Source organism: Euphorbia lathyris, chromosome 7, assembly GCF_963576675.1.
Source record: "Euphorbia lathyris chromosome 7, ddEupLath1.1, whole genome shotgun sequence".
NCBI classification, from domain to species: domain Eukaryota; kingdom Viridiplantae; phylum Streptophyta; class Magnoliopsida; order Malpighiales; family Euphorbiaceae; genus Euphorbia; species Euphorbia lathyris.
In genome coordinates this window covers 7,778,959-7,791,720 of record NC_088916.1, presented here as the reverse complement: position 1 = coordinate 7,791,720, position 12,762 = coordinate 7,778,959, and the positions used below count along the sequence as shown (strand labels likewise).

The window sequence follows — 12,762 nt, the reverse complement described above, 5'->3', positions numbered from 1 at the left end:
TTTTGAGATTTAATTTTGTCTTGATCCTGAAACTTGCTTGAGGATAACCAAGGTTCAAAATGTGAGGAAGTTGTCATCACCATTTTAGATACGGTTTTATAACATAGTTTTATCTTTATTTATGTGTCTTTACATGTTTTTTCCCCTGATTATTAGTGACTTCTGCCTTATTTTGGTCTTGATTGGAGTTTTAAGTTATTTCAGATTGTTTCGGGCCTTAAAAGGAGAAATTGGTGAAATTCAACAAGTAGCTCGGTGAGCTACTTCACATAACTCGGTGAGCTACTTCACTCACTCGACGATGAGTCTTGGATCAGAGTTAATGAAAGAAACTTAAAGTCAAAGGTGCAAAACGTGTGAAACATTAGCTGCTCGACGAGCATATGACATATAGCTCGAGGAGATGTGACATAAAACATAAAGTCTAATTACATCGAAACTCTACCTATAAAGGTTCGATCGTATCCAACTTGTGAATCTTTAATCCGACTGAAAGAAGGCTAGAAGACTTACTAATGGATCAAAGGATGTCCTAGTGTTTACAAGGGTTTTTGCTCCCTATAAATAGATAAATTTCCATTATAATCATATCTTAGCTTAGTCATAATTTAGTTTTACGTTTCATTTTCACATACTTTGGTTTACATTTCGTTTAATCTTATTACTATTTTCGTTATTTTTCTACTTCAGTTAAAGCAAGCTTGATATTGGTTTGTTTTCTCATATTTTGATCCCAAGTTTAGTTCGTCTAATTCAAGTTTTCTCTTCATATACATTCTCTTCGTCTTTTTTATTCTTAAATTAATAAACCTAACTTGTTGAACATGAGTTCAACATTAGTCCATCTCACCATGCCTTTATGTTCTAGCTCTAACATGAACTAAACCGCTTTATGCTAGGATGGCGCTGAACTGTGTTTGGCAAGTATGGATTGTTAATAAGTGTTTACATTGTGTTGTAGGAAGAATAACGAGAGAATTAGCTAAACATATTTACTTACCTCTATATAAGAAACCACAATTAGTTAGAGCAGTTGAATTGTTAAACCTAATCTAGTAAACGATTCCACTAAACAATTTAGCTATTCATATACCTTAACCAGATAGTGTGGCTTCATGGTTTAGGTTACGACTTAGACTTGGCTTTCATAGTAATTAATACTTTCAAATATAGTTAGAGATTTTGCCTAATCAAGCATCAACCTAGAGGTGTTTGAAATAGAGTTAATAGTTATAGGCCAAAGTTATTATCTTCTTAAGGAGAGCAACTGTCTCAAGTTATCTTTGATACACACAACGTATACCTATTAGTCTATAGGAGTCAACACAGGAGTCTAAAATCCTAGTCTTTTCACTCATACATTAGACAAATGAATTGTTAGTTTGCCTTGATATTTAATTAATTCATTAGCTTAAAACACAACTCAAAATCACCTAAGTGATACCTTATATAATATAAGATTTAAGTACGAGTAGGGAATCAAATACTAGACCTTGTGGGATTGGTATTGTTCTTCGGAACTTTATTACTTGATATGACAGAGTTCACTTGCTTTTAAAGTCATTATATGCTTGCAAAGGGAATAGAATCTCATGGGCTTAAAATACATGTTGTTATACTCAAAAGTTGTTCCTTTTCTCATTGGTAGTTAGGATATATCATGTTCTTGCAATAGGAAGAGGAGTAACATTCGATGTTGGGGAAATGATGAAGACATTGGTCATCGCATTGGTAACATTTTCAAAACCCCATAATCGATACATGACGAACTCATGACAATTTCTCAAGTCTACACTCGCCACTAATGATAACATTAGAGAACAATATCACCAAATGACCTAATAGTCTTTTTGGAAGATCCGGTTCGACGTTTCTCAAAAAGCGTTCCCCCAAGAAAAATAATAATCAGATCTCATAGGGGATGCTCCAACGCTCAAATCAGTTCGAATTCTAGAAGAACTGATTGATCCGAGTGGTAAGGCGTTAAACCTCTGGTTGACAGGTTTGAGGTTCGATTTCCCACTCCGTCAAAATTTAGCCCCGTTGTTAGTTAATCTCTAAATTCCATCCCTTCTAAACATTTATTTATTTATTAACAATAATCTAATAAGGGTTTAACAAAGTTTTGGGTGTTTGATGCTTTTATTAGGGCATTTGTTATCAAAATGAAGAAGGTTGAACTCTGAAAGAGTTAACAAAACCCTACCCACTTCTCTTGAGCTTCAGCTTCTTGTGATTCTCCTAATGGCGGGCAAAGGGGAAGTGAAGGTCCTATCACTAGGAGGCAAGGGCTCCTCACTCTCCTCCTCTTCCGCTTATGCCGTCGCTACCGGCCAAGCTCAGTTACGTATCGACTCATCTGCACTAGATAGACTAATCTCAGATCAAAACCCTCCCAAGTCTCTCAAGCCGTCTCAAATCCTATTTCCTTCAACTTTCACCAGTCTCGAAATTCGAGCCTCTCTCACTTTTCTCCTCAACAAGCTTCTTCTCTTTTCCAATTCCACCAACATCCGTGCATTTCTTCCCAATATCATTTCCATTTGCCTAAATTCTAAACCTGAGACTTCGAGTCTCGATTCAATTGATGTTACTGAAGAGGAGAATCTCGTGATTCAGAAATCGTCTGCGCTTGTGTACGGAATTTGTGCCATTTTGGACCATGAATCCACTAATTTGGTTTCAGTTGTGGATGCAGTGGCTGCTATTTCTTGTGAGGCGGCCAAGGGGAATGTCGCGGCATTTAGTTCCATGGACACTGGGGATGGCTTCGTTGATAAAGAGGGACTTGGGGTTGCCGGTGATATGAAGGTATTGCTTAATGGATCCAAGCTGGTGGGGAAGTTAGAGAGTGAAGCATTTTCTAAGATTCCCAAAATTAATGGGAGATTGAGGGAAGCAGTGAAGGCTTTGCATTCAATGACACGTGTCGCATTGAATTCCCGTGAGGAAGTCCATGAAGGCGATGTTGTACCGGCAGTGTTAGCATTGGCTGCAGCAATCCTGAAATTCGGTAAGAGTAGTTTTTGTAGAGCGAAAATGAACTTAGATGCCGTCGGGATTGAAAGTTTGAAAACCAGTTTGTTGGGTATGTTTGAGAAATGCCCTAATGATGAGGCACTAAAGAATGCTTATAAGCTGCTTTTGGATTCACACTACGAGGATGATATTGGAAAATTTGTACACGAAGTGAGTGCTTTATTGGGGATTGTCTGGAGGATTGTTGCCTGGGAAGCGATAACTGCATATGTTGCACTTGAAGGTGGGGAATTGATCAGCACAAAGGGTGTTGAAGGAAGTGAAGTGAATGGAATTGATGAGAAGGTGGTGAAGAGGAGTGAGAAAAAGAAGAAAAAGGCTGTATTGGGGAAGGGGACTAGTGTGGTGGTGCAGTTGATTAAGGATAGGTTGCAGAACAAGGGAGTGGTTTCCAGTGATGTTTTGCAGGTATTAGAACAATTGGTTGGGGATTTATTGTTGTTTTTTGATCCAAAACAACCTGAGTTTGACGAAATGGTACATAAAGTGAAAGGGGTTGTGGAAAGCAATGAAAGTAGAAGACTCCCCAAACTTCCAAAGGTAACGCATTCCAAGTTGCAATTTTGTATTTTTTTTAATGGAAAACTTTGTTGTATTTAATGATTCAAAGGCACAGAAAGTTAGTAGGATCCTTCATTCTGTGTTATGTTACCATAAAATCATATTTTGTTTTGGGTTTCAATGCAGTATGACAGTCTTATTTTGTGATTGCTTTCTAAATGCCAGGGCACTCGTGATTTTGCAAAAGAACAAATGATGATAAGGGAGAGAGCATTTTCAATAATAACAGAAGTTTTTAAGAGGCATGGTGCAACGGCGCTAGACACTCCTGCATTTGAATTGAGAGAGACTCTTATGGGGAAATATGGGGAGGATTCAAAGTTGATTTATGATCTTGCTGACCAGGTACGTATATTATTGCTTTGAACTTAGTGAGCTCATGAATAGTTAAGATTTAGAATTTAACATTGTTACTGCTACTTTTGTTATTTCTTAAGATCAAAGCTATGACCTTTTTATATAATGTTTTGTATTCATATCATGACCCCTGCAATGCATTTGCAAACTCAAGAAAATGGGAAGGTATTAGTGAGGTTTGATTGGATATGAAGGGTATCATGTTTCCTTTTAGTCTCAGTATTTGTTAAGCTGGAAGTTGTATTTAAGCTTTATTTTGCAGGCTGGTGACTTAAATGTAGAAAGTGGCTCAATTATAACAATCATGTTCGTCAGATATTAAAGTTTCCATTGGATAAAATTGAAATTGATCAATTTTTTTTTTTTTAATATATTTGCTTAATTGCATTCAGCATTATTTGTATTACTCATTTGGATAATGGGCTTATTATTAATGTTTGGTTCATTTTCTTATTCGCTGCTTTTGGGTTTTCTAAGTCCTACTTTTAGCTGACTGTGTTACTCATAGCAATCATATATGTGTCATGTTTCACATGTTGCAGGGTGGTGAGCTTTGTTCCCTGCGATATGACTTAACTGTTCCATTTGCTAGGTATGTGGCCATGAATGGCATCACATCATTCAAAAGATATCAAATAGCTAAAGTTTATAGAAGAGATAATCCATCCAAGGGAAGATACCGTGAATTTTATCAATGTGACTTTGATATAGCTGGTCAATATGAAGAAATGGGCCCTGACTTTGAGATTATTAAGATTTTGACAGAATTGCTTGATGAATTAGACATTGGAGATTATGAGGTAATATTTGCCGACATAAAAAGTGTTTTTCATAGTCTTTGCCTGCATTTTATTATATATTAGATAATGCCAATCCTTTGAAATGTCTATACTAACTCTCGTTGCTCATGAGTTCTGCACCTAGAGATGAGGTGATATAGTAACCCTTAAAAAAAATCAGTATCATGGAATCCTATAAAGAATTAAAAAGTTGAAATCAGTGTTCTGGATAGGAGAATCAAATTCCATGTTGCTTAGCTCCTAATATGTTGATTTATTGTTTTTCTTGTCTGTTTCGTCATTACTTCAGAATAATGATCCCGTCATGCCAATACCATTAGAATTAGCATATTTTGGTACAACTAGGCTGCATGTAAATTGTCTTTATGCCTCTGTTCCCTTGTTATGGTTCTGAACTTGCTTAAAGTGCTAGATGAGGTGTCAGAGTTGCAATATTTTTTGCTTTTGGGGAAATAAACATGAACCATCAAAGAATTTTAGAGGCTCATTTTTTTATTTGTGTTTGACAGGTTAAATTGAATCATCGGAAGTTGTTGGATGGTATGTTAGAAATTTGTGGAGTGCCACCTGAGAAGTTCCGTACTATTTGTTCAAGTATTGATAAACTAGACAAGCAATCTTTTGAGCAAGTTAAAAAAGAAATGGTAAGATTATAGTCAATCTGCAGCCAGCCTTGGTTTAAGTTTTAAGAATTTTATTGATTTGATAATAGACTCCTTCAATATATTCACTATAACAATTCTTGATTTTGCAATTTGTGTATTTCAAAATCATACGTAATTTTTTCTGTTATCCTGGTTCATTTTAGCTGAATCTTATATTTATAATATTTTGCTTACGAATCCATTGCATAGATTAGTGGAGTCCAATCTTGTATTAATACTTCTGAAGTTCTTATATCTTCATGTACACATTTTAGCATGACTTGATATTTTAATGATTTAATCTTAAAATTTCTGCATTTAACCTCGTGATTGGACTGTACTTATCTATGATTTACCTCATCCTTGAGTCCTCTACAAACTTTTCAGACATCTAGATTTAAATCAAGTTGCACTTTGGCATCATGTATGTGGTTTAGTTGATAATTTTATGTCTATTTTAGATGTTGCATTTATTTTTATTTTCTTAAATCAGCTTATACACTGTAATGAGTGGTTGGTATTGGTCATAACTGAATCCGTAATCAAACTTAATTATTATTGAAGTGAGGTATGTAGCTTGAATTTCTTAGGGATGAACAACGTGCCAAGCAGACCAATTGAACATGTAGGATTGAAATGTGTACATCACATGATAAACCCACCAGTTTTACCAGTTTCTGGAAATTGTGCCATTAGAACTTCCAAATTCCATGGCTGGATCTTGAACCATATTCTATTGATTGGCTAGTGTTCGTTCTGGGTCTCTATACCTTGTTCACAAGTTTTTTTTCCTGAATTTCTGCAGGTTGAGGAGAAGGGTTTGAGTGTAGAGACAGCAGACAATATTGGCACATTTGTGAAGGAAAGGGGACAACCTAAGGAATTACTATCAAAGCTTAAACTGGAGGGCAGCAAATTTTTGCAAAATGCATCTTCAAAGTGTGCGCTGCATGAGTTAGAGATTTTATTTGATGCTCTTGACAAGTCAAAGTGCATTGGCAGAGTGGTTTTTGATTTGAGTCTTGCTAGAGGGCTTGATTATTATACTGGTGTCATATTTGAAACTGTTTTCAAAGGGACCACTCAGGTAAATTTCATTTGTGCCTCTATATGTTTGTGGTAATATGGTGTGTCATAGTTATTGACCATTCTCCATTATTTATAAAGCACAATGAAAATAATATAATAGCATTATTGTGCTCTGCTGTGTTATTTTTGGATTATAATGATACAACAACAACAACAACAACAACAACAAAGCCTTAGTCCCGAAATGATTATAATGATATTCATATTAAATTGTTGATTGGAATGATAGAGGGATGTCTGTGTGATATAATTACAAGTTAGATTTTCTAGCATGATTTTTCATAAAATTGCCTAAATAAGAGTGTTGTTTGATACTTGACCTCAACGAGAAAGATGAAGGTGCAATTTTTTAGGCTGGGTAGTAGAGAATGGGTTCTGATAGGCCTATATGTTTTCACTTGGTGATCATGTCTTTATAAATTTTCCACTACTCTGTATAGATTCTTTACAGTCTCATTTAATTTTTGAACTTTTCTGTGATAATAAAATTTCCACATGTTTGCATGTTCCATGATAACTTAATTAGTCTCTGAAATATTATTTGCCTAACCCATTAGGCATGTTAGGATGTGTAATGGAGCATAAACTTCTGGTTCCACATAACGAAGCATTCTCTTGACACGGCTATTGTTATTGTTACAGCCTCTGCTCCATGGTTGTCTGTCCTATTTTGGTGCTCTGACAAATGAATGATTTGTTTGCGTTAAAGGATCATGTATTTTTGTTGAAGGACACTGAGACAAGTGCTATTAAAAGCCTTCCTTGTATTCCCCCAGCCTCGCCTCGCCCGAGGACCTAGGCAAGTGCCTGACGGGCTTTTACTAACACTGGACTTCAATGTTCGAATTACTTGCATTCTATTGTCAAACTTGAGGATCTAAAAACCACTGATTGTACAATGGCCATATGGGACATTGAGGCGATGGTTTGAAAAGTTCTTTGTTTTGGTGAACTCAGACGTGTTAACAGAACGATTGAGAATTTGGTTCTTGTGAAACTCCAAGGGAAGAATTGAATTTTCAGCCTTGTCTAAATTCCAGTTTCCAGTATAATTTCTTTTTTTCATGGAGAATACTGTACGAAACTGTATGGAACTTAGGGCAACCATCTTCATTAACTCTAAACTGTAGCCAATCTATCTGATATTCTCCCTTTCCAGCTTCAGTTATTTCTTCTTTCCTAGTCAATACATCAGCAGTGCACATTTATGCTTTATTTTAAGAGTGTGATTGACTTGCTGATTTTTCAGGTTGGTTCGATTGCTGCCGGTGGACGATATGATAACCTTATAGGAATGTTTGGTACAAAGCAAGTTCCGGCTGTTGGAGTCAGTCTTGGAATTGAGCGTGTATTTGCTATAATGGAGCAGCTCCAAAAGGACCGAAAGCAGGTGATACTAATATTTCCTACGACTACTATAGGCATCTGAGTGTTAGATAATCATGTACTGTTGTTAACTAACAAATGCTTCCGATTTTCTTTTCTGGGAGCTTATATATGAACTGGTAAATATACAGGAAAACAATCATGTGTTTTCTTCATGTACATGATGCAATCTTAAGTAAATATGAAGGCAAACGAAATTTATTGAAGTCCAAAATGTAACTGTCACTTTGGTAATATTCATGTTAGCTTGAATATCAGAAACTATTTTCAAATAGCTTAGACAAAAATCATTGTTAAGTTCATGAATTGTTTGATTTTGTTCCATCAAACTCTCGAATTTCTATTGTATTCTGTTGAGCCCTTGAACTTGTATTTCAGCACATTTGAATCTTCAAATTTCTATTTTATGCAACATCGAAATTTTTATAGCAGAGATTGGCCATGGTCTGAATAACCCTCAACATGACGAAATAAAAATTTAAGGCCCAATGTGAATTAAATTTAAAGTTTGAGAGCTCAATATAGAACATAATAGAAGTTAGAGAGCTCAATAAAACAAAATTGAATGGTTCAAGGGCTTAATAGATGGGGTTTTCTGATGCCATAGAAGACACAACTACGATCATCTACGAATCCTGCGCAAATTTTTTGTTGTTATAAGATCTATTTTTTTTGTAAGAAACTCCATTAGAAGATATAGGATCTGTTCTGTTCATTCTTGTGAAAATGACGTGTTGCTCAACTTGTTGTGTTTTGGCAGACAACCCGACCTACGGAAACTCAAGTTCTCCTGAGCATACTGGGGGATAAAAGTAAACTGTCGTTAGCTGCAGAGCTTGCGGGTGAGCTATGGGATGCGAAGATCAAAGCAGAATACACAGTGAGTACGAGATTCAGTAAGCACATGGATCGTGTAAAAGAATCGGGAATTCCATGGATGGTACTGGTTGGTGATAAGGAGCTAGAGAGAGGAATTGTGAAATTAAAGAACCTCGAGACCACTGAAGAAGAGGAGGTACCTAGAAGTAATTTTGTGGCTGAACTTAAGAGAAGGTTGAGCATCTAACTTTTTTAATTCAGCTTCTTCACTGCACTGTATACCATATTTACGCTTTCGGAAGCATTTATAATTTTGAGCATCTGTATATTGTTAAAAAAACACTTAACAAAATGCACACTTGGTGCTCTTTTGGTCACGGATTTTTGTTCGTTTTTTTTTTTTACGGCTTAATACATTATTAAATATCTAGCTGTTCCAACCAGCATTCGAATGCGTAATGACCGTTGAAACTTTTAAAACGACATGTCTGCTGTTTCAACTTGCTTACACAGTATGGCTGATTTCTTGTTTCTGATGTGACAATACTTCACACTTCATGCATGTTTTAAGCAAAGCAAGTTGAGATGGCAGAAAAAGTTGTTTAGATAGTTTGAAGGGTCATTAAATATATGGGTGCAACTTGGAGTGGCTTGATATGAGTTAGATTTTTGATTCAGTTTCATTTAATAGCTTCAAATTGGAAGTTGAATTGAAAAAGATTTAAATTGTCTGTTTGATTCAACTGTTTTTTTTGTTAGCTGTTTGCTGTATTCGATAGATAGTAGATTTCAGGAGATGAGAAGATCGATTTGGCAATTCTAATGTTGAAAATCATAAAATGGGAAAGGAGAAAATCTGAGTTTGGAAGAATATATTGGAAATTAATTGCTATAATTTCGTTTTAATTTTAAATTTTTATCTCTTCTAGTCAATGAATTTTTATTTTTATTTGTCCATGTCAACAAGCCGAATCACTCTATTGATGTATGCAGTTAAAACTTGATGAAAAAGTTAAATAAGGGTCTAATCTATAATAGAATCAATAATCAAGGGTTTAATATGGAAAAATAAGGGTTTAATATGGAAAAATAAATGATTAGGGATTTAATCATTAAAACAGTCAAAGGGTTTAAGCATACAAATATTAGTTTTTTTTTTTTGAATTTTTACCAAATATTATTTTTTCTCTTTTTTAAAGGCAAAAAGTAGAAAAATGGAAACAAACGGTTACTAAATGTAGCAGCAAATATTAAAATAATAGTTTTAAAAACGGTTTGCTTGCATTGGTTAAAAATTATATAGTTTTAAAATACGGTGATTTTCTGTATTCTGAGAGTAAAAGGGTGTTTGTTTCAGCTTTTCAGAGGAGTGTTTAGCGTTTCACTCCAAATCGCAGAAAATATAGTGTATGGTTAGGTTTATCTAATCGCAACGCTTAACATTTTCTCTAGAAACCGCAGTGTTTTGGAGCGTTTCACGAAAAGCTCATATTTGGAGCTTTTCATAAACAACTGTTTGTAGTTAGTTGTTATTGAAAGAATTATCCTTCTTATTTCCATAAAATATGCTTATTTTTTAACATTATTTATATTTCTACAATATAATTGTCGAAAAAACAAGGTTTTGTTGCGTTCAGTAAATTTTTGATTTTTTATATAGATTATTTTTATTAATTTGTGTAACACATTTTTTATTTTATAATAGGATAAGGTGCAAAAATACCCCCAACATTTATAGCTAGGAGCAATTTTACCCTTAACGTCTAAAATGATGCAATTATACCCCTAATTTTGGCGGCCAAAAGTAATTTTACTCATAACATTGACAAGTTGGGTCAATTTGAAAAATAATTTATCAAACTGTCTTCTTGGTCATGAATATTGTCATCTACACTTCACATGTGCACGATTTTATCATCGTTAGTAACAAATCACAAACATATGATTAGACGTGAAATTTTTTTTAAGAAAATAAAAAAATATATTGTTTTTGTATGAGTTGGATAAAAAAAATTCCAATATTTAATCAAATTTATAAATATTAATTTTTCATTTTTATTATTAAATCACAAAAAAAATATGAAATCTCTTTTTTTAGAACCACTGGTATGTGCAATTGGTGTATAATAAGAAATAAAATATCTATGTTTTTTAATAATATCTGAAATCGACCCAACTTGTCAATGTTAGGGGTAAAATTGCTCTTAGCTGCTAGTGTTATGGGTAAAATTGCACAATTTTAGACATTAAGACTAAAATTATTCCTAATTGTAAACGTTATGAGCATTTTTTCACATTTTTCCTTTTATAATTTCATCGTTGATTAATTTAAAACATGTCCATTTTAGACATTTTAAATCCAAACAGCAACAGTTCAATATAATTTTACCGAACACTAGTAATGGTGGTGACAATCCAACTTGCATAACAAAAAAATAATAAATTTGTTTATAATTGTAGTCGTATAATTAATTAAGTATTGAAAAAATAATACTATAAATAGTGTAACTATTTCATAAATATTTAAATAAAAGTAAGTATGAAATTTAAAGGGTGTTGGTATATTCAGTCTCAATTTTCCACCCTAACCCTGTGAAAGGACGAAAATACCCTTAGAACTTTTGGGGTGGAAAAAGGAGGCTTTTTTCCTCTCCCGGCACACGGACGTGAGGTAATCACGCCTCACCTTGGTGAGGCGTGAGATGATCAGGCCTCACCACAAGGTGAGACGTGAGGCTATCACGTCCGCACCTATGCGTGATAGCCTCACGCCTCACCTTGTGGTGAGGTGTGATCATCTCACGCTCGCTGGGTGGGGGAAAAAAGTATTACGGAACGTACGGTTTATTACGGATTACTCGAATTAACTTTTTACAAATAAAAAATAACCTTTTACTCGGATTTACCTTTTAGAAATAAAAATTAACAACATAAACATTAAAATAAATTGATAAACATAAAATAGTACATATAATCTCAAAAATGTTAAAATGTGAGGCTATAGAATAAGTTCTAGTAGATAAAAACAGATATCAGTTCGTCCGGCGCCATGCGTCCATAAACTCATCCATCTCTGTCCTAATAAGTGGAGCTTCCTCATCATGTCGGCCGGCGGCCGATCGCTGAGTGATACGCCACAACCAGCTAACCCACTGCAGAAAAATAAATATCAAAAAACAAACACATGCAAACTAATAATAAATAATAATAAACTTACTTATTTGCTGTTGGAGCGAGCAAGCTGGACCGGTCCATCCTGTGGGGGCATGAAGGAGATGAGGATATGAATATCGCATGTACCAGTCCATGTATGTCGCATCATAAGCAGTGAGATCGTATCCAACTGACCAGCATCTCCTCCGATCAATGCCCCGAGCCGATGAAAATCTCCGTCAAGTATCATCAACTGTGACAGATGAATGCGTGAGCCTGTACGATAAAGACTTCCATAGTCGTATTGCTCTATCAGGTCTAATACGCTCAGCCAGGATAGGCTGAGTATATCCGACCTGACGTAAGACTTGATCCGGCATATACAGCTCAACAATGTCTCTAGCACTCGAAGCTGATCATCATCGGCCACGGACCATAAGGCAACCACGTCATCTGCAAAAAAATAATACTCAATAATAAATAATAATGTACTAAAATTATAAATAAAACTATAAGTAATACTAAAATTATAAATAAAACTATAAGTAATACTAAAATTATAAATAAAACTATAAGTAATATTTAAATTTTATAAAATACATCGGATGCGTCATGCGGTCCAACTGTGCACATATGGTCTATAGTCGGGCGGCTGTCCTACCTGGAACCCCGACCTCCTCCGCGTCCATATTTAGATGACGAGCTTATGACGAGATAGATTTTTCCGCGACAGTCTCCCGCTCCGTCTACAAAATTAAATTAAAAACAAATATAATTTACAACAACTAAATTTACTTATACAATTTACAACATAAAAATTTAACTAAAATTAAATTAAAAAAGAATATAATTTACAACATAAAAATTTAAACAAAATAAAATTTACAACAACTAAAATTAACTATAATTAAACA

At 34.6% G+C, this 12,762-nt stretch overlaps 1 protein-coding gene across 1 annotated transcript; it reads left to right on the top strand.

Annotated features, from left to right (window-relative positions):
* The first annotated feature begins 2,151 nt into the window (after nucleotides 1-2,151).
* On the top strand, nucleotides 2,152-9,072 carry LOC136235213 (histidine--tRNA ligase, cytoplasmic). Its single transcript, XM_066024778.1, has 7 exons — nucleotides 2,152-3,579; nucleotides 3,766-3,945; nucleotides 4,500-4,757; nucleotides 5,267-5,401; nucleotides 6,207-6,488; nucleotides 7,740-7,880; nucleotides 8,637-9,072. The coding sequence occupies exons 1-7, from the start codon at nucleotides 2,245-2,247 to the stop codon at nucleotides 8,940-8,942; spliced, it is 2,637 nt and encodes an 878-aa protein (XP_065880850.1). The 5' UTR covers nucleotides 2,152-2,244; the 3' UTR covers nucleotides 8,943-9,072.
* The last annotated feature ends 3,690 nt before the right edge of the window (nucleotides 9,073-12,762 follow it).

Coding starts and splice junctions, on each gene's coding strand:
- LOC136235213 (XM_066024778.1), top strand. CDS start 2,245: ATGGCGGGCAAAGGGGAAGTGAAGGTCCTATCACTAGGAGGCAAGGGC. Junction 3,580..3,765: donor GACTCCCCAAACTTCCAAAG/GTAACGCATTCC, acceptor TCTAAATGCCAG/GGCACTCGTGATTTTGCAAA. Junction 7,881..8,636: donor TCCAAAAGGACCGAAAGCAG/GTGATACTAATA, acceptor GTGTTTTGGCAG/ACAACCCGACCTACGGAAAC.